This window comes from Pristis pectinata, chromosome 1, assembly GCF_009764475.1.
Source record: "Pristis pectinata isolate sPriPec2 chromosome 1, sPriPec2.1.pri, whole genome shotgun sequence".
NCBI lineage: Eukaryota > Metazoa > Chordata > Chondrichthyes > Rhinopristiformes > Pristidae > Pristis > Pristis pectinata.
This window is the reverse complement of record NC_067405.1, coordinates 16,218,937-16,245,192: the sequence shown is the minus strand read 5'-3', so window position 1 is coordinate 16,245,192 and position 26,256 is coordinate 16,218,937. Positions and strand designations below refer to the sequence as shown.

Genomic DNA, 26,256 nt, shown 5'->3' with positions numbered 1-26,256 from the left:
TGCACACCAGTAAACGTGCCATAAAAGCTATATAAAAAAATGCAGTAAGTTGAAAATCTTAATCATTATGTCTTTTGGTTATAAGTGTCCAAACTCTACAACCTGAAACATTAGATAAAGAAAACAATTTATATGAAATGACAAACCCAAAAAAACTTCCTTGTTGAATTCAGGACATCAGGAACAAAAGGCATACGTTTAAACAGATCAAGATCTCTGGGAATGGTAAATGTTTAGAATAATTTGTTTGGTGGGAGCATAAGCAAAGAAAAATTAGTAGCTACTATAATGGAAGAGCCAAGGTATCAGCATGACATCTTCTGCTGGGGCAAATAACTTTGATATTTTGAACTTTTGGAAGTTTAAAATAAATTGACAGCCACATATATAGTGGATCTATAATAATGGATTTTCCTGAATGCTTGAGATCAGACTAATTAAATGTGGCCGTCAATTTATTTTCAATTATTGATGGAAAAAACTGAACACTACTATATTTATCTTCAGTTATCATATGACAGCTATGAAAATATAAGCATGCTTTTTCAAACCAAAAGAATTCAGTACCATATTAAAAACATTGGGCAATTCAATATTTTCTGGATGCATACAATATTGCCTCCTTACATTTAGCTTACATGATCAATCTCACTCTGGTAAAATCATGCAATGGTTGTCTTGGGAATAGTAAATGGGAAATATCACATTGGTACAGCAGAGGGTGCTCTACAGAAATTGGATCAAAGCAGAAGTTATTCTGTACTTACCTACAATAATTTGCCTGGAAATGCCCAATATTGACAATGGGAGATTGGTTTCATGAGTCAACACCAGTGCTCTTCATAAGCAGGAATTCACAAAAGCTTTGACATGGTCTCAAAAGGCAATTCAGCGAGTTAGGTATTTGATGATAACAGTGCAAATTTGTTACCGAAACCTTAAAACACTTGCAATTTATGTTACTGCAAGGAAATTTGGGTCTTAATCATCAACTTGTTCCCTCCAAACCATCCAAATTGATTTATAATATGTTCCTCAAAATCATCATTTCTCAGTGTACCCTGCATTACAGTCAAGTATCAGTTAGAACAAGCCCTGTGCAGACTAAAAAATGGGAATATAGAGTAGTTCACTAGGCCTCAAGCACATGATCAATAATGATCATGGCTAACCTGCCCAGGCCTCAACTCCCCTTCTGTGCCAGTTCCCCTTAGCCCTCGGTTCCCTGATCTTTTAAAAATGCATCTGCTTCCTCAGATACGACCAAATGATGCAGCCTCCACAACCCTCCAGGGTAGAGAATAACAGATTCGCCACCATCTGCAGGAAGTTCCTACACACCTCAGTTTTAAATGACCACCACTCGAGTCATGCAGCATGGAAACAGGCCCTTTGGCCCAAGCCGACTCTGTTACCCAACAAGCTAGTCCCATTTGCCTGCATTTGGCCCATAGCTCTCCGAGCCTCTCCTGTCAATGTACTTATCTAGATGGCTTTTAAATGCTGCTAATCTTGTAGCAATGTCAGCTCATTAGAGACCCTCCCACTAGTGGAAACATCAACATCTACCCCGGCATTCTCCAATAAGATCAGTCATTTTTCTAAACGCTAAAGAATATAAATCTAGTTTCTTCAGCACCTCATGATGGGACAGCCCCCTAATCCCAGAAATTAGCTAAGTGAATTTTCTTTTGGCCTGCCTCCAAGAGATAATATTCTCTACTACTGCAGGGACTTTGTTTCTTACAAGTGCCATCCCCTTTAAGCTTCAATGCTGCAAGGATATAACTGGACTAAATAGGAAAACAAAACTAATTCATTCAAATCAGCCAATAGCAAAGCAATGTTGAAATAAGTGCAATATTTCATGAACCTAGCTACATATGTTCCAGAAATAGTAGACATTTAAAACCAAAATTCAGAGTTTATAATATTAACCAACCTATAAAAACAAAATGAAAAATCAGGACAGGTATAACAAGGATTCCTTTACTGTTTCCTATTTGTTCAGCTTCCTAACTACTAAATTGAAAAAAAAGAGGTATTGCCCTTTTACGACAGGTTTAATACATCAGTGTCAGCATATTAAGATGTTACCAGAACTAGAGCAACAACTCAAAGAAAGCTATAAATTTGCCCTACCTAAACAAAACAAAGATATTGCCTCTTTTAGCCAAGTTCTAAATAAGATACCATCTTACCTCATCGTACATGAACTGCAACGTTAGTGCCGACTTGCCTACACCTCCACTGCCCACCATAATCACTTTGTGCAGGGCCAACGAGCTCTGATTCTTATTCTTGTTAGCTGCCATTTTTGATTGGATTGTCAAATAGATAACTCGTCCTTGATTTACACGTTCTGCTGTAAATGGAAAAACAAATTTCACTGTGCTGCAGCTGAATTAGAACAGATTTTAAAATAACAAGGAGGCAATTACATGATGGTCCCATACATTTGAGTTACTGGAGCAAGACAGAGTCCATCTTCCTTCATAAATATGAAGGATTCTCTTTCCAGACTTGCTTTAAAAATTGTAGCTAAACATTGTACATAATAGAAAAATGCAGGCATATTCCTTGTTCCAGTTAACTTGGAATTAGTCCAGAGACAGAAACAGGAGGAAATCAGTTTGTCCTGCAAGTCACAGTCACTTGCTATACAGATACTAACTTTAAAAGAAATCAGCAGAGGAAAATTATTTTTTTTTAAAAACACCCTGTCATAAATGATGCACAGAAGTTTAAGAATTTCTAACATGTAGAAAAGAACTAATCTAGAACTCCAACTGATTCAGCTGCATATTCCAAGATTTAGTCAACTTTTAGGATCACAGCCAAAGCAATCGAGAGATCAAGTTTGGGGTAAGTATGCTCTAGTCATTTATCAAACTGGCACTATAAACAACTCCACAGTATAATGAAGCAAGCTTTGAACCCTGGCAACACTAAACAATGGGCCATCTGTGCATTTTCCTTGCAATTAATCCAGATAAATACATTTAAAGCTATATAGTTATACATTAGAAAATATACAATTTAAAACATATATGATTTCAGAATTAGTCAGTCAAAATGCTTATGCTATTCACAATATAAAATTAACATTCTTGCTGCAAATTTGAATAGAAACACTGCTTTAGTGAAATGAAGTACAAAATACTGCAATGGGGAGTAAGGGGTCCAAAACAGCATAAGGCAAGAATAAAAATAGAAATGCTAGTGGACTGAACCAGCAATCCTTTCCATCTAAATTTCATAACCTGAAGTAATAGCAAGCAGGAAAGAGGTTATTTCTGAAACTCTGCTTAGCTATGTTGTGATCATTCAGATCAGAAGAACACGATACAACTGAGCTTTCTTTGTAGTAGGCAGATTCCTACGGAAAATGAATATCAGTGATAAATGCTGGCAGTTGATTTAATTTTTGTTTAAATCCCTCTTCAATCTTCTGAGGCCCTCTTCATCATCACAAGGGACTTCAATCAGGCCAACCTCAAGAGTGTGTTACCAAAATACTATCAGCACATCTCCTGCTCCACCAGGGGCACTAACACCCTTGACCACTGCTATACAACCAAAAATGCCTTAAGCCACCCCTCGTCCTCACTTTGGGAAATCAGACCATCAGGCTGTGCTCCTTCTCCCTGCATACAAACAGAAACTGAAACGGGAGGATCCAGTACGGAGAGTTGTGCAGTGGTGGTCTGAGGAAACAGACAAGCTCCTACGTGACTGCTTTGCGACAGTGGACTGGTTCATGTTCAAAGACTCAGCTGCCAGCCTTGATGAGTATGTCACCACCATCATGGACTTTATCAGCAAGTGTGTGGAGGACTGTGTACCAAAGACGACAATACGGGTGTTCCCAAACAGGAAACCATGGATACACTGGGAGATCCACTCCCTACTGAAGGAGAAGACTGCTGCACACAAATCAGGTGATCCTGATCTGTACAAGAAATTGAGGTATGACCTTCGGAAAGCTCAGGGATGCCAAGAGGCAATATCAACTCAAAATAGAGTCCCGACCAACAGCCAGTTATGGAAGGGCTTACATGCCATAACAGGCCACAAGACAAAGTCGGGCTGCATAGCTAACAACAGCACATCCCTTCCTGATGAACTTAACGCATTCTATGCACGTTTTGAACAAAAGGGAAGTGGATTGTCACCATCCACCCACGCAGCTGAACCTGTGATCACAGTGGAGGACGCAAGATCAGTCTTCTGGAGAGTGAACACTAGGAAAGCACCTGGCCCAGATGGTGTCCCGGGCCACGTGCTCAGATCTTGTGCTGATCAGCTGGCAGAAGTATTTGCGGACATATTCAACCTCTCCCTGCTTCAATCTCAGGTTTCCTCCTGTTTTAAGACCACCACCATCATCCCGGTACCAAAGAAAAGCAAGGCAACATGCCTCAATGACTACCAACCAGTGGCTCTGACATCCACCATCATGAAGTGCTTTGAGAGGTTGGTCATGGCACGCATCAACCCCAGCCTACCAGACAACCTGGACCCATTGCAATTCACCCATCGGCAAAACAGGTCTACAGCAGGTGCTCTGGAGCATCTGGACAGTAAAGACACATACATTAAGACTATTGTTTATTGACTACAGCTCTGCCTTCAATACAATAATTCCAAGCAAGCTTGTCACCAAACTCCAAGACCTAGGACTCAACACCTCCCTCTGTAACTGGATCCTTGACTTTCTAACAAACAGACTGCAATCAGCAAGGATAGGCAGCAATACCTCTGGCACGATTATTGTCAACACTGGTGCCCCACAAGGCTGTGTCCTCAGCCCTCTACTCTACTCCCTATACACAGACGACTGTGTGGCCAGATACTGCTCTAACTCCATCTACAAGTTTGCAGATGATACCACCGTTGTAGGCCGTATCTCAAACAGCGATGAGTCAGAGTACAGAAATAAGATAGAGGGCTTAGTGGAATGGTGTCATGACAACAACCTTTCCCTCAATGTCAACAAAAGAGCTGGTCATTGACTTCAGGAAAGGGGGCGGTGCACATGTACCTGTCTACATCAATGGTGCTGAGGTAGAGAGGGTTGAGAACTTCAAGTTCCTGGGTGTGAACATCACCAACAGCCTGTCCTGGTCAAATCACGTAGATACCACAGCCAAGAAAGCTCACCAGCGCCTCTACTTCCTCAGGAGGCTAAAGAAATTTGGTTTATCCCCTTTGACTCTCATCAACTTTTACCGATACACCACAGAAAGCATCCTATCTGGATGTATCATGGCTTGGTTCAGCAACTGCTCTGCCTAGGACAGAAGCTGCAGAGAGTTGTTGACACAGCCCAGCGCATCACAGACACCAGCCTCCCCTCCTTGGACTCTGTCTTTACCTCTCGTTGTCTTGGTGTAGCAGCCAGCATAATCAAAGACCCCACCCACCCAAGACATTCTCTCTTCTCACCTCTTCCATCAGGTAGAAGATACAGCAGCCTGAGGGCACGTACCACCAGACTAAAGGACAGCTTCTACCCCACTGTGATAAGACTACTGAATGGTTCCCTTATACGATGAGATGGACTGACCTCACGATCTACCTTGTTGTGGCTCATTGTTGCACCTCATTGCACTGCACTTTCTCTGTAGCTGTGACACTTTGTACTGTTACTGTTTTTACCTGTACTACATCAATGCATTTTATACTAACTCAATGTAACTGCACTGTGTAATGAATTGACCTGTACGATCGGTTTGTAAGACAAACTTTTCACTGTACCTTGGTACAAGTAACAATAATAAACGAATACCAAATCAAAAGGACAAAGGACCAAGAGGGTGGGTGGTACAAAATAAAGCTGGATGAGTAAAAAAAAGCAAATGGGTGCAGGAGCTTGGAATGGCGCAGGGAAGGGAAGCAGCTTTGGAAAACAGATCCATTGCCTTGTATTTTTATTTGAAGTTTAGCATTCCAGACAAGTCATAGCAGTTACAGATGAAACTGCCATCATGGCTCTGGAAGATTTCTCTAAACATTATTGTTGCAAATGCAGTTAATAAAAGTTACTCCCCCAGACCAACCATTGCCACTCTGTGACAAAATGCTGGATGAAAAGTTTGAAAAACAAACTTGAGTACAAAGCTGGACAAGTTGCAACATAAATAGCACTCAATGTGGTCCAAGGACTTTCAGATTCAACATCAAGGTGACATGAAACTTAATACAAAAACAGAGTAAGAGTACATTTTTCACGTGTAAGTTGAACCAAGTTTCAAATTATAATCAAAAGCAAAACATGGATATTACATTTAATTTATCTTAAGGAAAACTAGGGAGCTAATGCAGAACAGATGATGACACCTTTGGTTTCCCTAGCATACGATTGAAGGGAAAACTGGCTCATCTCGAACAATGAAATGTAATCCATAACCTTCAAGAGTAAAATTCAAAGATATTAATCTCATTCAATATTCAACTCATTTAAGTCCTGAGAACAACAGAGAATGAGGGATGTTATGTTGCAATTATACAAGACCCTGGCGAGGCAACATTTGGAATATTGTGTTCAGTTTTGGTCACCCTTTTATGAAAGATACCATTAAGTTGGAAAAAGTGCCAAAAAGATTTAAGGGGATGTTGCAAGGACTTAAGGGACTGGATTATAGAGAGGTTGAGCAGGCTAGGATTTTATTCATTGGAACATAGGAGAATCAGGGGTGATCTTAGGTGGTGTATAAAATCATGAGGGGCATAGATAGGGTCAATGTACAGTCTTTTTCCCCCCACTGTTGGGGAACCAAATCAGTGAGGATAGGCAGCAATACCTCTGGCATGATTATTCTCAACACTGGTGCCCCACAAGGCTGTGTCCTCAACCCTCTCCTCCCTATACACTCATGACTGTAGGGCCAGATTCTGCTCTAACTCCATCTACAAGTTTGCAGATGATACCACTCTTGTAGGCCATATCTCAAACAATGATGAGTTGGAGTACAGGAAGGAGATAGAGAGCTCAGTGGAATGGTGTCATGACAACAACCTTTCCCTCAATGTCAACAAAAGAGCTGGTCATTGACTTCAGGAAAGGGGGCGGTGTACATGCACCTGTCTACATCAATGGTGCTGAGGTAGAGAGGGTTGAGAGCTTCAAGTTCCTGGGAGTGAACATCACCAACAGCCTGTCTTGGTCAAATCATGTGGATGCCACAGCCAAGAAAGCTCACCAGTGCCTCTACTTCCTCAGGAGGCTAAAGAAATTTGGTTTGTCGCCTTAGACTCTCACCAACTTTTACAGATGCACCATAGAAAGCATCCTATCTGGATGTATCATGGCTTGGTATGGCAACTGCTCTGCCCAGGACCGCAAGAACCTGCAGAGAGTTGCTGACACAGCCCTGCGCATCATGGACACCAGCCTCCCCTCCTTTGACTCCGTCTTTACCTCTCGCTGTCTTGGTGTAGCAGCCAACATAATCAAAGACCCCACCCACCCAGGACATTCTTCTCTCCTCTTCCATCGGGTAGAAGATACAGAAGCCTGAAGGCATGTACCACCAGACTCAAGGACAGCTTCTACCCCACTATGATAAGAGTATTGAACGGTTCCCTTATACAATGAGATGGACTATGACCTCACGATTTACCTTGTTGTGACCTTGCACCTCATTGCACTGCATTCTCTGTAGCTGTGACATTTTACTCTGTACTGTTAATTGCTTTTACCTGTACTACATCAATACACTTTGTACTAACTCAATGTAACTGCACTGTGTAATGAATTGACCTGTGCAATCGGTTTGCAAGACAAGATTTTCACTGTACTTTGGTACAAGTGACAATAAGAAACCAATATGAATCAACTAGCGAGCATAGATTTAAGGTGAGAGGGGAGAGATTTGACAGGAACGAGGGGAAACTTTCCACCCAGAGTGTGGTCTGTATATGGAATGAGCTGCCAGAGGAAGTGGTTGAGACACGTACATTAACATTTAAGACACTTGACAGGTACATGGATAGGAAAGGTTAAGGGATATGGGTCAAACACAGGCAAATGGGACCATCTTCGTCAGCATGGACCAGTTGGGCCAAAGGGCCTGTTTCCCTGCTGTATGACTATGATTCTAATACCGTCGGGCTCAATAGCACAAGACATTGTTGTGCCAGATTTAAGCAATTACTTTTTGAATACAGGTTTATAAGGCGGTCAAAAATTGCTGGCAAATCTAAAATAAAAATGTTGATTTTTTTTTAAAAAGGTAGCACCTATGGGGGGTAGAAGCAATTAATATTTCAAACTAGGTGACTTTCATCAGACAAAACATGAAATGTTAATTGTCTCTCCTTCAGATGCTACAAGATCAATCCCTAGCATTTTGTTTTTTTTAATATATATTAAACATTAGATAGATTTAAGGGTTTTCTCCACATGCCCACCATAAGAGAGGAAAACATTTCTTCCCGATTTATCTGCTGCTGACTGCACTGTCTAGCAATAAGACTAGAGCCTTACTTCCCCTCAGATACCTGCCACACTAATAATACACTAAATTAACTAATTCATCTCAGTTAACTCAAAATTTTAAATTATAAATTGGAAATAGGCCAAAAAAAAGTTTTTTGGTTGTATAATCTTCAATACTGTTTCCATCTCCATACTAGATACCAGTTAACTTGATGAATGGGGACAGTTGTGCCAAGACAAGACACGATTTTATCTCAATTTAAAAAACTAAAGTAATAACTTATTAAAACATCAAACATTACCGGTAAAGAAAGTGCAAACACAGTTAGATATGCTTAGTAGAGGTTACAGGAGTTAGGTGTTGCCTGAAGAACATAGCAAGTTATTAAGACACCCAACTCATCAAGCTATAATTATCACTTTGATTTTTGAATCAAAGTGTGTTGTGCTCAATACAAGCACTCTCTGGTCTACCAACATTCTGAATGCCCCTTGCCAACCCCTCAAAGTTCAGTCACTTTTTTAAAATCATTCTTGCCACTAGGATAGCTTCCCTTCCAAATCAGCTTCAAACGCCACTAACATCTATCAGCATATTGTACTTCAGAAATATAGTTCTGAAGAGTCTCTGAATCTGTTTCTCTTCCCACAGCAGGCCTCACCTGCTGGATACTTCTAGCATTTTCTGTTTGTTTTAATCACTTCATGTTCCTTACTGGTTTTTAATACTTAAACTTCAATCACTTGGCCCCTTAATCACAGGTCATTTGGAGAATGGAAACAAACATCACTAATGAACCATTTAACTCAACTATGGGCTTGAATATCAACCATGGACAACCAGACCTTCATTTATTTAAATATTATTGCATCTGCAGCAATACAATGGCCGGTAGTGACTTAAATGAGATAGCAACATGCATCTAAATAATTTGGATTTGTGCTCAATAGCAAAGTTCATTGGTTTTTTTATAAAACAGTATCATCTTCAAAATAATCCCTATATCGGTTGTGACTTTTACTGACACTGATTAGGTGCAATGGAATTGGCTTAAAAATTCAGAGCTTCTGGAAATAAGATAATTAGGGGCAGGCAGAGATGCAGGGAAGCAAAAAAAGTGTACAGAAAAACCAAATTAAATTAATGCTAAAATGTGACCACAAAAATGTTATGAAGTCAATAATATAAATAAAGACAACAGACGAGATGATCAGGAACTCAGGATCGTGTCTGTAATTTGGAAACCCCAGCTTCAATCTTTACATTGATCTCCATCGAGGAAAATACAAATTGAAGGTGCTTTGTCCTTCAGAGCCTTGGAGTGTTTGAGAACATAGTCATTATATCTTGCACTTCTCACTGCAAATTTCATCCAAAAGCAGTTTAAACACATTTGTATTGTTAAAAACATTTCCCTTAAATATCAGCTCAGCTCAGATTCTAAATTGTTCACTTTTATACTTTGTATGCCATTGCTGTCTCAATTGCATGATTTTGTGTGTGTGTTTCTGAAATTATCAAAGCATGGATCCAACTTTGGATCATGTCCTGAAGCATAGGACAATAGTGAATATAGAACATAGAACAATTACAGCACAATTCAGGGCTTCGGCCCACAAAGCTGTGCTGAACATGTCCCTACCCTAGAAATTACTAGGCTTACCCATAGCCCTCTATTTTACTCAGCTCCATATACCGATCTAACAGTCTCTTGAAAGACCCTATCGTATCAGCCTCCACCACCATTTCCTGCAGCCCATTCCACGCACTCACCACTCTCTGAGTAAAAAAACTTACCCCGACATCTCCTCTATATCTACTCCCCAGCACCTTGAGCCTATGTCCTCTTGTGGCCACCAATTCAGCCCTGGGGAAAAGCCTCTGATTATCTACCCTATCAATACCTAGTGATGGAAAAGTCATGTTGTAGAACACAAGAAAAACTTGTTTTGTGGATGGTACTGTGCTTTGATATTGTTGCAACGGTAAGTGGCAAAATTTCTGTCACGCACCTGTAAATGATCAGCTGCAAAACACAGCAAAGAGAAAGAATTGCATTTCCTGTTCAGGAGGTTTATGATACTGCTGTTAGCAGACTATGACCCTACACTCCCACATTATTATACTGAGAAATCAGAAAAGAATGTTCCACAGACAGTGGATATCAGTGGTAATGTACCCTTACCAGTTAGTTATTACATTAACTGCTTATTCTTCTACAGATCCCCCTTTAAATCACAAACCTTTTCAAATTAAACTATTTGTACTAATTAAAAGGAATAGCATGCAATAAATAAATAATGAAATATTCAGCAGATGACACCTGGAAACTGTGCGGTCACAGACACCTTACAGGGTACAAATTCCAACCAAGGACACATACCACTGGAATACATTCATGGCCTAGGAGAAGGGCTTTCCATTAACCATCACCTAGAACAAAGTCCCGAGGACCTGTATTTCTTTTTGTATACAAACTGCAGAGAGTTTGGGTCAAATCCAGAGAGAGTTCCCATGTAAGATTACGTGGCATCAGCAGAGCAAGGGAAACAAAAATAAAATTCTAACATTTCAGGTGAAATGGGAAGTTAGCAATGTAAAGAGTGTTGACTTAAGTGTTTCATGTAGAGAAAAAGGCAGATTAAGAACACAATGAAGAAAAAAAGTGAGAATTTCTAATTAAGATTCACATTTGTAAGTCAGTTTTCACAACATTAAAACATCCCAAATAACTTTGACAGTGACTTCCATACCATAAACTGACAGTAATGCAAGAAATGTATTACCAACAGTAAGTTCCCATAAACATGATAGCTGCTTACCAAATTTTTCCAAGTCATTAAGGGCACAATTCATTAGGACTCCAGAAACCTTTTGTCTACTCTTCAGAAGGATGCTATGTTTTTTTTGCATTTATCAGAGCAGTTAGATTTAAAATTTGAAAGATGGTAGCCTGACAGAAGCATCAGTCTAGGGTTTGTGCACATCTCCAAAGCAGGAGCTGAATGAAACTAAAACTGCCAGATTTCTTCAAGTGAGGCACCTTACTGAAATGAAAGCCTTGGATACACAAAAAATTTAAGTTAAGATCCATCATCACTCAAAAGGGTTTCCAAACGGTTAATGACAAAGCATTAAACTGATCTCTATTCAGCTCGAGGACTTCAAATATTAAGATACTATGCAAACAGAATAGTTTATGGACAAGGGAAATATTCCAAAAATGGCAACATACATCCTCAATTTGTTGTCCCAATATCTAATGTTTAGACAATGAAATCACATTAATTGGTACAATGAATTTTGGCAGTAAAAGACAACTACATTATATTTTATGATGCAGTTAGATTCAACTTCCATAGGACAGTCCTTTGCTGATGTTTGGAACATCCGGCTTCACCCACACCTAAACTAAACAATTTAAATCAGAGTGGTAGTACAGGTTTAGTAACTATGCTGCAATGTACAGTACAGCAAAAACTGATCACAATATTATACTGCAAAATGAAGTCCAGTAAAACTCTGATAATCCAGCATCCTCAGGACTTGATTAAATGCTGTACTGGCAGATTTTTCAGACAACCAAAATGTTATTCTTATTAATACACTAAAATACAGTTCACCTTTTAAAAATGCTACACATTAGTGCAATAAATTTTCTGGTAAACCTGGCGAGCTTAAAAGGGAGTGCAGAAAACAGGGCATCAGTGACCCAGATGCCAAACCATAGGGATCTCCAAACAATATGATGGCTGATTACATAGCATCTTCATAAATGTTCCAATAAACTTCACAAGTATGATCAAAACACAACTATTTTAAAGGAGAAGAAAAGCTACATGAGAGATTTATGCTAGCCATTCTGTCCAAATGTCTGTGCCAGCCAAAAAGAGGTAGTTAAGGTTATACCCACTTTCAAGATCACAGTCCAAAAGTAGTCATCCAGTTACCTTTTAAAATAGGTTGTGGGTTTCTACCTCCAGTTTTGCTTTTTTTTTAAAAATAAGAAAAAGAACAAGAAACTCAATGAAAAATTCTCATTTGGTGCTGGGATCCAAAAAGATTCCAACAGTCTTTCCTCAACCATAATTATCCACACAAAAAAAAATCCCTGGACCAGCCACTCCTCAACTATAACTCTCCAACTCCACCAATGTCTTTGTAAATCTCCTCTCTACCATCAGATCATTCCTGTAGTTTAATAATCAGAACCATTTACATTATTCTGGCCAAATTAGTGTTTTTACACAGTTGCGACATGACTGTCAAAGCTTTGACATTTTATGCCTTAGTCAATAAATGTAAAAATAGGGGCTTCCAGGTTACAGAAAACCTGACTTATCTAAATTCTCCCATAAATCCTTAGAATTTTTCAAGATTGAAAAATTACAGAAATGCAAACATCTTCAGGAGTTTATGGACGAGGGGTAGCAGCTAGCCAAACTAGTCTTTAAAAAAAAACCTCCCTGTAGTAATCAAATAGACATCATTGCCTGTTAAGAATGTAGGTGCTGATTCACAGTGGGAGGCAACTTAAAGAGATTTGCTTTGGAAATGGACAAGGCAATCTCTTCTATTGACATGCAAAGTATTTATCAAACAATGTAACATTCATGAATACTTTAAGGCCACCTTGTAAGTATACAGGGGAAGACGATAAATGTTCATGTTAATTGATCCTCATTGAAATTTTTCATTTCTGAAATGTGAAAAGGTCAGTTTACGGACCGTTCTTAGCAACAGAACAGTTATGCAGCCCAGGGACTGGCTGAATCTTGTATAGTGTTTTGCTCATCTTATCTGCTGCCCTGCTACCTTCAGGGATCAATGGACGTGCACTGCAAAATCCCATTCTGATATGCATGAAGGAGCAAAGAAAAAGGAAAGAGAAATTGCTTCAAGATATCCCCAAGTGCTTTATTCACCACTTTAATCATCATTTCACTTTTGTTCTTATACTTCAGAGAAAACAGCAGCCAACTTGTGCAACATGATCCCATGAACAACAATATTGGGCAAATAGCAGTAGATATTCATTGGGGGTTAACCAGCTGCAGAACACAGGTTTTTCCCATGGAGAAGCATGTTGGGATCTCTTAAGCTCACCCAAGAGAACACAAGGGGTCTTGGTTTATGGGTCATCCCCAAGGCTGATTTAGTTGAACATCAACTTATCCATAGAGATCTTAAACAAGCAAATGAAACATGTGGGACACAGCAAGCAAATTACAGGTTGTACACCGGTAACTAGCTTTACAATTCAGTGCCTTACCAAGTGCATTACCAAGGAGTGCTGCATTGCCAGAGAAATCATCTTTCAGAGGGTTTACACAGGGATATCTGCCCACACAAGATGTCAAAAGATCCCACAGAACTGCCTGAAAATTTCCCAGCATTATAAAGTAAGATTTCTTTGTACAAAGAATGTACATCAAAACACAAAATGAAATGCATCTTTTGCACAGAATGTTCTGGGGGCAGCCCGCAAGTGTCGCCACACTTCCGGCGCCAACATGGCATGCCCACAACTTCCTAACCTGTTCGTCTTTGGAATGGGAGGAAACTGGAGCACCCGGAGGAAACCCACAGTCATGGGGAGAACGTACAAACTCCTCACAGACAGTAGCCAGAATTGAACCTGGGTTGCTGGTGCAGTAATAGCGTTACGCTAACTGCTACACTACCGTGTACATTTTCCAACTGGCATCCCAAAAGATTTATTCCATGCATTCCCTCTGAAAAACTGTACAAATTAACTGCTGCATTTACAGATAGAAAACTATCAAATTTCACAGGTGGGAAAGTACTTTTATGAAGCAGCAACATGCAGAGACCTGTAAAAATGTAAGTACCTTTTCGAAAGGTGATGAAGGATGCATACGGATCCTCTTGAGTGGAGCAAACAACAAAGAAAATGAATAAGATGGGAAAACTCCACTCTCAGTCAAGCAGAATAATGAAATTTATCAGAAAAATAAATCAGTGCACCATCCCACATTTCGCCGACTCAAGCAAGGTCACTGCAAATTTATGGTTTAACAGTCATGCAACACTGCAGTTTTCTTAGGCAGACACTTGGAATCAAACACGACCTGCTTTCAGTCTGAACTTTTGGGTTCCAAGGTGGCTAATGGGGCCAAGGTAGGAACCACAGGTGGGTCAGAAGGTACCTAAAAGTAGGTAGCCCATAAAATAGTGTGCTCCTTCTGCTGCTTACATAGGGCTCCATTGCACAGATGAGGTTCTCAATACCATCCCAACTGCTCCCTCACTACCAAGTAGTCTTGGCTAGAAATTCCCAGGCATCATTGGGGATATTACAATTTCTTTTTAAAAAAGAAAGGCTTTCAGAACATCCTTGATTCCCCCCCATATCTAGCTGGTAATCATTTCCCATGAGACCACTCAGAACAGAGTGTCTGTTTTGAGAGTACAGTGTCAGACATTTGAATGACCCCCCCCCCCCCCCCCCCCCCCCCCCCCCCCCCCCCCCCCCCCCCCCCCCCCCCCCCCCCCCCCCCCCCCCCCCCCCCCCCCCCCCCCCCCCCCCCCCCCCCCCCCCCCCCCCCCCCCCCCCCCCCCCCCCCCCCCCCCCCCCCCCCCCCCCCCCCCCCCCCATTCAGCATCATCCATTTACATGGTTCCTTTTAACATTTTACAATTTCCCAAGGTGCCTTGCAGAAGCAATCCAACAGATTTTGACACCCACACATTACAGCAGTTTTGATTACAGGTAGGTTTTGTCAATGGAGTGCAGCAGTTTGGGGAAGGACCTGGGCACCAGAGGAACAACTGCCAATGGCAAAACATGAACTCGTACAGATCACTGGAACAGCCAAGTTTAAAATGTAACAAAGGCTTGGATAATGGTTGAGGCAACAGGTGAATGCACATGATTCAGACACAGGCAACATTAGAGAGGTGGACTTAGGCAGCCATGATGACAAATGATACCAGAGACACCATGGCTCAGAATTTAGCAGAAACTAGAAGGTACAGGAAAAAGCACACACAGTTACACAATGTCTGTTAGATCAAGGGAAAGAGGCTCAGCTGTTGGTCATAATCTGGGAGGTGCATGCTAATATTCACATCTCAACAAATGTGATGTTTTTGAATCTGCACAATAAAAATGCATTACAGGCTTGAATGTCAGTTCTAAAGCAAACACCACATGCATGTGTTGCTGATGTTTGGTGTCTATTGCCAGCTCTGCATAGTTAAGATGTTTAAAATCAAGAGTCACTTAATTGAAGTACTTAGAGACTAAAACAAAAGTGACTGCATCCAAAAAAAAACCGACAGGCTTCCCAAAGTTCCAGGCTTGCCATCATCCACATCATGAGTTCGGAGTAAGCCCTTCAGATCAATAGCTCCTTGTAAGAGCTATCCAACCTGTTCCACCCATTCTCACCCTGCTAATTTTTCAAATCTATCCAGCTCATATCTGAAAGTCATTACTGAAATTGCTTCCATCAGCATCTGAGTACGTTCCAGATCATAACTTGCCACGTTAAATTTTGTGCCTACTCCCTATTCTTCTGTCTGTCATCCTTAAACGATTTACAACTCATTGCTGTCCTTGCTGCATATGGATTTATCTAAAAATCTATCCTATTCTTTTCTGACCTTAAGATTCTCTTGGCCAATTATACATTGTAGGGTAAAAAACCTGTAGCTCCCATTAACAGCTTTTCTTTTTAAAAACAAAAATCACTTCAATGGCTGCAGATCAAGACTGAAAAATTATTCACAACATTGCACAAATTTAGGACAATTTTTAGACCAATTTTAGACTACAAAAGTTTCTGAGGCAATTTCTTAACTGAAATTTGAAATGCTTTACAAATGATGTTTGATGATCTGAAAGAACTTCCCTCTACACAAGAGGGATTTTAGTGTTCTCATGCCAATGTTCTACAAATGGTACTCATTTCAAAGGACAACAGACAGCAAATTTAAATATGTACAAAATGAAATAGTGCAGAAATTCAGAACCTGCTTGCACTTCTTACAACATTGTCCCTATATTTGCTGCTTAGGATATGGTCTCCACTACACTGGGGAGGCAAAGCACAAATGCAATGACCCATGTTCAGTCCACAAAGCTTCTACTCACCTGTGACTAATTCTCCTTTCCACTCTCACTGACCTCTGACCTCAGCCTCCGGCATTGTTCCAATAACGAGCAATGCAAACTCAAGGTACAGTGCCACATCTTTAAGAGACCTACAGCCTTCTCAATACTCAAGTATTAGATAATGCTCCAGTTATCAATAGAAAATGCTGGAAGCCTTCAGAAGGTCAGTCAGCATTTAAGAGAAACTCAACATTTCAGGTTGAAGACATTTCACCAACTTTCTCTTTCCACAGATGCTGCTTTACCTGCTTAGTCTCCAGCACTTTCTATATTTAATTTCAAATTGCCAGCATCTACTGTTTTTTGATTTCGTCCAACTCTGTTGTCACCTGCTATACTTTTAGACTCATCTTTTCCCCCTTTTCTGTTCCATTGTTATGGTTTTCTGTCTTAACCTACTACAGACCCAGCCTTTCCCCTCTTTCGCCCTTGTTCCACATCTTAAAATACATTTCCAACTTTTTCCAGTTCCAAGAAAAGGTCTATGACCTGATAGAACTGTTTTTCCTCTCCACAGATACTGACTGAAATACTGCATGTTTCCAGCAATTTCTAATTTTATTTTAAATCTCACATCACTTCCTTTTACACATGCATCCACATTCATAACTACAAGCATGGGAAAGCAAGACCAAGTTCAATGTACATTCTGGATCTCTGCACAATTTCATATCCCATTAAATTTTAAACTTCTAATCAGCAGTAATTTGGTACTTGGTATTTTTTTTAAACTCAGTAATTACTTACTTACTTGGTTATTTTTTATTGTTTAAAGCCATGACAAACCTTACAACCATGACAAAAAAAACAAATGGCAGATGCTGGCAATCTGAAAAAAAAATCAAAGTGCTGGAAACTAAGCTGGTTGGGAAGCATCTGTCGAGAGATAGACAGGAGTTTGCACTTCAAACCTTCAGCAGAATTCAGGCAAAGGGTCTTCAACTTGAAATGTTAATGGTAATGGTTTCTCCTTCCAGAGACCACCTGACCTCATGTTTTCAGCAATTTGTTTTTGTTATCGCCACTGTTCTATGTTGCTGGGCTGAACTTCTATGCCAGGACAATTACCTGATTACATTCTACCCTTATCTCCTTTTGAATTTAAAAAAAAGGATAGGACTTTAAGTTATTTATTCATTTCCTGGGCCCTGGCATTGTCAGCAAAGTCTCCACATATTGCCCATCCTCAATGGTCTTGGAGAAAGTGGCAATGAGCTGGCTTCTTGAACTACAGTTCCTCTAGTGATGGTACTCCCAGTGCTGCGGAGTTGGGAGTCCAGCATTTAGATGCAGTCATTCATTTCAAAGTCAGAATGGCATGGAACTGGGAGGGAGACCTGCAGGGGGTGGTGTTTATATGCCCCTGCTGCCCTGATCCTTCATGATGGTTGAGGTGTTGGGTTTAGGAGTCACACAACACAGACACATGCCCTTCAGCCCATCATCAGGCACCCATTTACACTAATCCCATTTTATTCTCTCCATATGCCCATCAGCTCCCTCCTCACCTGAGGTTTACCACCTCACTTATACACTAGTGACAGTTTATAGGAGCCATTTAAATTTTAATTTTAAATTTTATTTACAGCGTGGTAACAGGCCCTTCTGGCCCAACGAGTCCGCGCCGCTCATTTTAAACCCATATTAATCTACCCGTACGTCTTTGGAATGTGGGAGGAAACCAGAGCACCCGGAGGAAACCCACACAGATACAGGAGAACATACAAACTCCTTACAGACAGCGACAGGAATCGAACCCCGATCACTGGCGCTGTAATAGCGTCGCGCTAACCTAGGATGTGGGAGGAAACCAAATCAAAAGGCAAACCTAAACTCCATACAGAGCAGAGGTCAAGATTGAATCTAGGTTGCTGGAGCTACAAAGCAGCAGCATCACTCTGCCACCCCACAGTGATGCTACTGGCCAGGCAAGTAACAGTAGTGCCTTTTGTATATTAATACACACTGCAGATATTGTGCATCAGTAGGGCGGAGAGAATGTAGAGTACCACTTCTGACAAAGAATTGCAGACCCAAAATGTTGACCATTTTACTTTCCACAAATGCTACTTGATGTGCTGAGTTTACCAATATTTTCCATTTTGAATCAATTAAGCTGTCTGCTTTGTCCTGGATGGTGTTGAGCTTCTGGAGCTGTTGGAGCATCACTTTTCCAGACAAGGCATCGTGCCTCCACTTTTGCCTTGTTTGGTGGAAGGCTTGGGGTGTCAGGTATCATTTGCTGCAGGATACTCAGTCTGTTCTTGTAGCCACACTATGACTACTTCAGTTGCTCCTGGTGACCTCCAGCATATTGATTTTGGGAGACAGAACATTCAATGGTATTGCCACCACTCAGAGTATGTGGTTAGCACTTGAAGGGCTGTGACCTAAAAGGCTATTAACCAAAAGTAGGATTAGCCTAAATTGTACTTTCTTTGCCAGTATTGATGTGGAGCATTGAATGGTGAACTGTTGAGCCACTAGCACCTAATTTTGAACCCTTACTAATTGCTGAATGAAGTTTGTTTCCTCATTCTCCCTCTAAGAATGCTTTGGTTTTTGAATCAACCAGCAAAACCCTAATCACTGCAGTTTAGCAATGCTATGACTACTTTGCACTAAATGGACTTTTTTTTTGTTCTAATTCTGTACTTTCTTGTAAAAATTTATATAATTTATGTTTAATTTATCTTTTTCTTCTGAATACTGCTTATAATGCTATGTGCCTGTGATGCTGCTGCAAGTTTTTCATTACAACTGTGCATATGACAATAAACTTGACTTTGAAGATTTAAAGTATGGTGAAATGAGTGTCCCCTAGTTATAAAACTCTCCACGAGGGAAAAGGTCCTTCCTGCACTCCTGAATTTATTTAAAATACCTTAATCAAATCTCCCCTAGTCTGCTTCAGTCCAAAAGAAAACACTTTCCAGCCTAGCCACTGTCTCCACATAACTATAAATTCTCTGGTCCACACGATATCCCTGTGAATCTCTTTTATGTCCACTTAAGTGTTTTTACACCCTCTATGTAGTTCTCCAGCTTTGGTCTAGTGCATTATACAGTTCTAGCATTACCATCTTACTCTTGTATTCTATGACCTAATCAATAAAGCCAAGTGTCTTATATGCATTAATATAATCAAAATATTAAAACTTCTTTTTCTACCCATACCTGGTTCTGAAAACAAAGCTTATTTAGCCTTAAATTCCTCACAGTAATATTTCCTGCCACCATAGTGGCCAACTCTCCTGATTAAAAGCTTTCAAGTTACATTCCAGATGTTATGGGAAAAAATGTTGCTCACAGGATGTGGTTTGTTTAAATAATCTGAACTGCAAATAAAATAGACATCCATTAGTTTCTAAACATTAAAAGGAGAAGTTGATTCACAATTACTACGAAATGTCTTGCACATTGATAGCCTATCTTTAAAGTCAATTAGTTTCCCTAAAGCAATCTAAAGATTATTCCCTCCCTCCCCAAAACAATGCCTTAGCCAAAACCAAGATATTTTTCTGATCATAGCTACTCAAAATCCTGCTTTTGTTTGGGTGCAGTGGTACTTTGTTTTACTTTATTGGTGCATCTAACAATTTTGTTACAGTGTTAAAGCTAGTTTAAGGATGTCATGAGAGTCTTGGTCAGATAGTCCTCTGAATGTTAAAGATTGGTGCATTCTGACAAGATCTTCAAACTGAAACATTATCCGTAGAAAGGGAAATGGATACTGTCTAAATTACTGTGTTTCTTCCATGTTTTCAGCATCTAGTTTGATTTTCCAAAAGATTGGTGTGGGCAAGTAGCACAAAAAAAAGCAAATATCTGTGCAGTTAATTTAGAGAGCTCCATCTTTGGTGAAGCTGAATTTATGATGGAGGATACAATCCTGCATTTTTGATAGAAACTGAAAGATGTAATTGAATGATTGAGAAAACATTTAAAAGACATTCAAATATTGATGCAATACTAACCCTGAATTTCACTAATATTCGTAAAACAAATGCTTCTACGGCAATACTGCACTAAGTTATTATTGCAGGCACGTGTAATAAACAATGTAGCCTAAGCAATAGTCAATGAATGAGAACATTAATAGTTAAAATTCCCACACAAAAATGGGACATTGTTATTTTGCTACTGGGTAGCTACTGGTAGAATAAAGAGATTGAATCAAAATATTATCATTTAAAAATTTAAAAGCCAGCATTTTGAAGAAAGGGAATATTGTATGTACACAATTCCTGAATCCCAAGTCACACAAAGGCACTTGTAAATTTATAAGCAATGCATTGTAAGCTAGGCTGATCAGGAGCCTTGTTTTAATTAGTACAAGTATAGTAATTAAGTCTTATCTGCCAAATCTGTACATACAAAATTCAGCTTTATTATGAAGCTGCCCACACAAATAACAACAGTGAACCATGATTCAGAGACAGAATGCCCTCATATATTGAATGATGAAACTGTGTCAATTTAATCTGAAATTGAAGCAGCAGGGCAGCCTTTCAATTCTGGGAAATGAATTTGTATGTAATTCAGAATAAAGTGATGCAATGCAACAAAGAACCAACAGAAGTAACTCTCAAGTTATTTCAATTGAGCCCCTTGCAGGCACAAGTGGGTTGGAACTGAAGACCGTCATGCTGAAGATACAGTAGTAGTAAGGGGGCTTAAGGTTAAAATGAAAGCCAAGGACTCGGACAGAGGCTTTGCCCCAAGTTATAAGAACTTCCCATAAGTTTATATTTATTCATGGGATGCGGGAGAACATGGGAAGGCAGTATTAATTGCCCATCCTCAATTGTCTCCTGGACAGTGTGGTTTGCTAGGCTTTTTCCAGTAGGTGGTTAAGAGGCAATTAAATTATTCAACCCAGAGTTTATTGTGCAAGCACAGGATCTCTTTCTTTCAATAATTCTTTTTAAGAGCATAATTTCTGACTAGCATTTCACTCCAAAAAAGATTTAGTTACTCAAATTTAAATTCCCCAGCTGCCTTGGTGCAAAATCGGGTCCAGAACAATAATCTCATCCTTGAGATATTAGTCTAGTAATTTAACCACCGCTTCACTGTACACTAGGAATTTCCACTGTTGAAATTTTACAGCTTCTCACCTTCAAAAATCTCAGCATCTTTTTCTTAAAAAAAAGTTTTTAGTTTACTTGTTACATTTTCATTAGGTCTGTACAAATAGTAGTAAAATGGTTTGCAATATGCAGCCACACAAGCTGTTAAATAAAAATCAATTTTCAGTATTATGACATTATGAAATTACTGGGAAAGCCAAATTGTTAGTACAAAATATTGTTCATATCCTGAAATAATGTAGATACTAATCATATGAAACAGAAAACAATTTCCTGAACTGCTTTAGCATTAAATGCAAAAAGGTGATGCAAGAAATATTAAATCAAAGAAAGTCTTTCCATTCTGCAATGTACGTGCTTAGAAAAACAGGAAGCAATTTGTGTGATAGAAAAAAAAGTACAAGGTATTACAACAGTACAAGGGGCATCCTACCAGAAAATATAAAGCAAAAACTGCAGATACTAGAAATCTGAAAGGAAGCACCAAAAGTGCTCAAAGCCCTTCAGCAGTTCAGATAGTAGCTATGGAAAAGAGAAACAGTTAACATTTCAGAACGAAGACCCCACTTCAATATTTCAGGATCCTCAACCTGAAATATCAGGTTTATTTCTTTCCCCAGATTCTGCCCAAACTGCTGATCATTTCTAGTGACCTGCAGAGTCCAATAGGATCCAGCTTCAGGTCAAATCAAGATGAATGATATTCTGATAAAACTTCAGATTCAGGTTAAACTGTGCATGGGCACCCACCTCAGTACTTTAACCAGTTCAGAATAATTTGCTAGTTAGTATTAATTCACATGTCCCCTGTTCATGATTATTTGGCATCAGTAACATATTTGACATTGTTACATTCACAGTGATGGTCAGGTCAGGAAAAAATGGTCAGATGGACAGGTTCAGATTGGCTGTGGTCAGGTTCATGAAGGGTTTTAATTTCATACTGCAGTTGACCTCTGTTCACAGAAATAGAAAATTATAAATACAATGTATAGATATAGAACTTCATGACTGAAACACCTTCAAAACACCCGAAACACCTCTATACTCCCATTATAGAACATAGAACACTACAGCACAGTACAGGCCCTTTGGCCCACAATGTCGTGCCAACATTTTATCCTGCTCTAAGATCTATCTAACCCTTCCCTCCCACATAGCCCCCTATTTTTCTATCATTCACGTGTCTAAGAGTCTCTCAAATATCCCTAATGTATCTGCCCCCACAACCTCTGCCAGCAGTGTGTTCCACGCACCCATCACTCTGTGTAAAGAACTTACACCTGACATCCCCCATATACCTTCCTCCAATCACCTTAAAATTATGTCCCTTATCTTAAAAAGATTTGGGTATATTTCAAAACAGCATCTCCTGCAGGCTGAAAGAAGCCCTGAAAAAGATGTGCACACGTTGGAAGCTCTTATACTACAAATAAATCAAGGAAAACTAGCCTTAGTTATCGGTTATTAAGATCGTCCAAGGCAAATTCAGCTCATGATCCTATTTTTAAGCCAACTACATCCAGTTTGATCCCTAACCTGTGCACAGTTAGATTATTATAGTTGAATGGCAATGGAAATCCCTTAATTAGTCCAGGGCACATACAATAAAAAGCAGCAATTCCAAAGTGCCTTCAGGAAATACCATTCAAGGTGTGTATACAATGATGGATTAAGCTATGATACCAACATGTTTGTTTTTCATTTTCATTGACCTCAATGAAAATTTGAACAGATTCGACAACAGCTGGCAATTCACCCCATTGGCTTACTAAAGCAGTGAAGGTGAAAATGACCAAAGAACCTGTAAACTAGTCACAGTTGCCTGCTCCAACGTCACTCTGAGGCTAAAATGGCTGTTTTCAGAGCTCTCTAACCAAGCCATAGGGATAGGAAGGCAGGAGTGGAACATAAAATATTTTAAATTAAAATCTGAAAATGCTGGAAACAGTCATCAGATCAGACAGGACCTGTAATAAGAGAAACAGAGATAATGATTCAGGTCAAAGATCCTTCAGTGGAACTGGAAGAGAGAAAACAAGTTTCAAGTTGCTTTCTGTTCCATTTGATACAATTTTTTTTTGAAGAAAACACCTGGATCCAAGCACTAAAGGACTGCAGATATTTACTGTCAAATCATTTAGCAATATATCACTTCTGAAAAAGCTAATAGACCCAAACCCTTAACCCAATTTTCCTTTGTTTACGGATACTGCTTGACCTGCTGCTCGTGACCAGCATTTTCTTTAATCTTAGATTTCAGCTATCTGTAGTATTTTAATTCTCATAACATAGCAACTTCACATTCAACATGAAGAGCTACCAACATTTTCCATTCTCTTTTAACTTCCTTTCAAAATTCACTTCAGGAAATGTTTTTTCCCTCCTGATCATTTTGACTTTTTAACTGCTGGAGTACAGTCCCAGATACAAATCATTCCAAAGAGCATTATTCAATGAACACTTGTAAGCTAACAAACACATCTAAGTGTGCTTCTTCTCTCACGCTTTGTTTATATGCTTACAATGCCAAGTGAAGAGGCATCAGAATCATGGCCCATTTCCCCTCCCTTTCACATCAGGAACACAGTTCCAAATGTAGCTCCTCCACCATCGCTTCAATCCAGACAAATTCATTCACTATTATCAGGGACACAATTAAGCTCTTACTTTGAATCAAGTAGCCATACAAATATAAAAATAGCAACTGAATTTCATGCTGCAAGGTTATGAGGAATTTAGTGAAGTTTTGCTAAACACAATTGACCTACCACTTTCAAATCACCCACAGATTTACTTTAACAAATTTTTAAATACATGCACGTTTTGAGAAGCATTCAAATTAATGGATGATGGAATAGCATTCAAAATGGCTGCTCGAAGTCCACAATCCACAGATGCTTCTTTCATTATAAGCCAAGTTATCGCACCTTTAAATAACTAGAATAATAGCAAAACAGTCCGAGTTATCCAAGGCAAAGTAGTCTGATCAGTTGCCTTAAATATCTGGCCCCGTCACCATTATCACTCAGTAGCTGTAGCACATTCTGCTTATGTACAGTAATGTGCCAGGGACCATTTGACAGCAAATAAAAAACCAGAACCTTTATTTAGAAAGAAGGGAGTAGGCACTTGAAAATATCACCACCACTTCCACCTCTTGGTTACAAAAGTCACACCTCCATAATTGGCCTTTTTAATTCTACTGAGCCCCTTATCATAATGGAATTACATTCTCCTAACAAAAGCACTGTGGGCACACCCTCACCATATGGACTGCCAGGGTTCAAGGCAGCAATATACCCAGGTTTCCAGGAAAAGTGGATAAGGACGCTTTATGTTGACCATGCTATACTGCACAGGGTCAAGCGTGCACGAATATAGAGAAGAAATAAATAACATGGTATGCTTTCATAGATTTTCCTTGTATTTTTAATGGTTTTTGCAACCATACAAATCGTTACTTGATCCAAAACAATTATCTTACTCATTGAAACACAAGCCACCTTGGTGAAAATATTACAAGGAAAACAAATGCTGTGGGGACAAAAATTAAACAATACGAATGCTGCATCTCCAGTTAAAAAGGTCAAAGTCAATGTGAACGATGTACCATGCATTTAAACTTCCCAGTATATTTCGTTCATTTTACACGCTGGCATGATGACAACTTATAGAGGTAAAAAGAAATGCACAATGAATGAATGAAGTGCATGGTGTGGAGTTGCTGGTCAGCAGCTCCTTCCCAATGTGCAGACTGCTCTTTGAGCTTTGGAAGAGCCCTTGAAAGAAAGCGAACAGCGCAAGCAGCCCTGTACAAACCGCCAGCCCCGCCCACCGGCTACACCTATTGGTTAAGCGCACAGACAAGAGCGCCTTCGCTGCTCTGTCAATGGTCAATCCAACCATCAATCAAAACTCCGGCTATCCCGTTAGGTTGAAAGGTCGTAATTTTACGCTCTCTCTCTCCTCACACTCCACCTAGCGCCAGAGCAAATTTCTTGAATTAAACCACAGACGGGCACGGCGGCTAATGCACGAATGCACCAGCGGAGAAAAGCGCGGCTACTCACTGAGTGGAAGCTATCTGCGGGCAGGCATGAATGCGGCAAAGCCGTCGCCCACTCGTTCACTCCATGGGCTGTGCCCGCGGCCGGCGGAGACAGGAAATGACGGTGCGCATCCCGCATCCAAAAAACGTCCGCCCTGCTCATGGGAGGGAGGCTGGCGGGGCGGTGCAGCAGGGAGGTTCCGCCCCCCTCTCCCCCAGTGTCAATGATGGTTTGCAGGAGATTTGCAGTTAAATAGGAAATGTAGAATGTCTGTTTAAAGAATACGCAAAAGTTGCAAACCTTTCATCAGAAGTGAAAACTAGGTCAGTTTCTGGTCATGTATCTAAGGAGCAAACATATATATTGATATACAAATTAATTGGTATCCAAAAGTAAGTATGTATCTTTGTATACAAATGCATTGGTATTCAGAAGTGTGTGTGTATCTTTGTATACAAATCCATTGGTATTCAAAAGTGTGTATGTATATTAGTACACAAATCAATTGATATTGAAAAGTGTGTGTG

The 26,256-nt window shown here is 39.8% G+C and overlaps 1 protein-coding gene across 1 annotated transcript in view; it reads right to left on the bottom strand.

Moving 5' to 3' along the window:
- The window catches only part of ralba (v-ral simian leukemia viral oncogene homolog Ba (ras related)), a 56,287-nt gene extending 30,384 nt beyond the window's left edge, over positions 1-25,903 (bottom strand). The window contains 2 exon segments of the mRNA XM_052019314.1: positions 2,202-2,365; positions 25,751-25,903. Coding sequence (XP_051875274.1) covers positions 2,202-2,315 — 114 coding nt within the window. The 5' untranslated portion in view covers positions 2,316-2,365; positions 25,751-25,903.
- Positions 25,904-26,256: the final 353 nt, after the last annotated feature.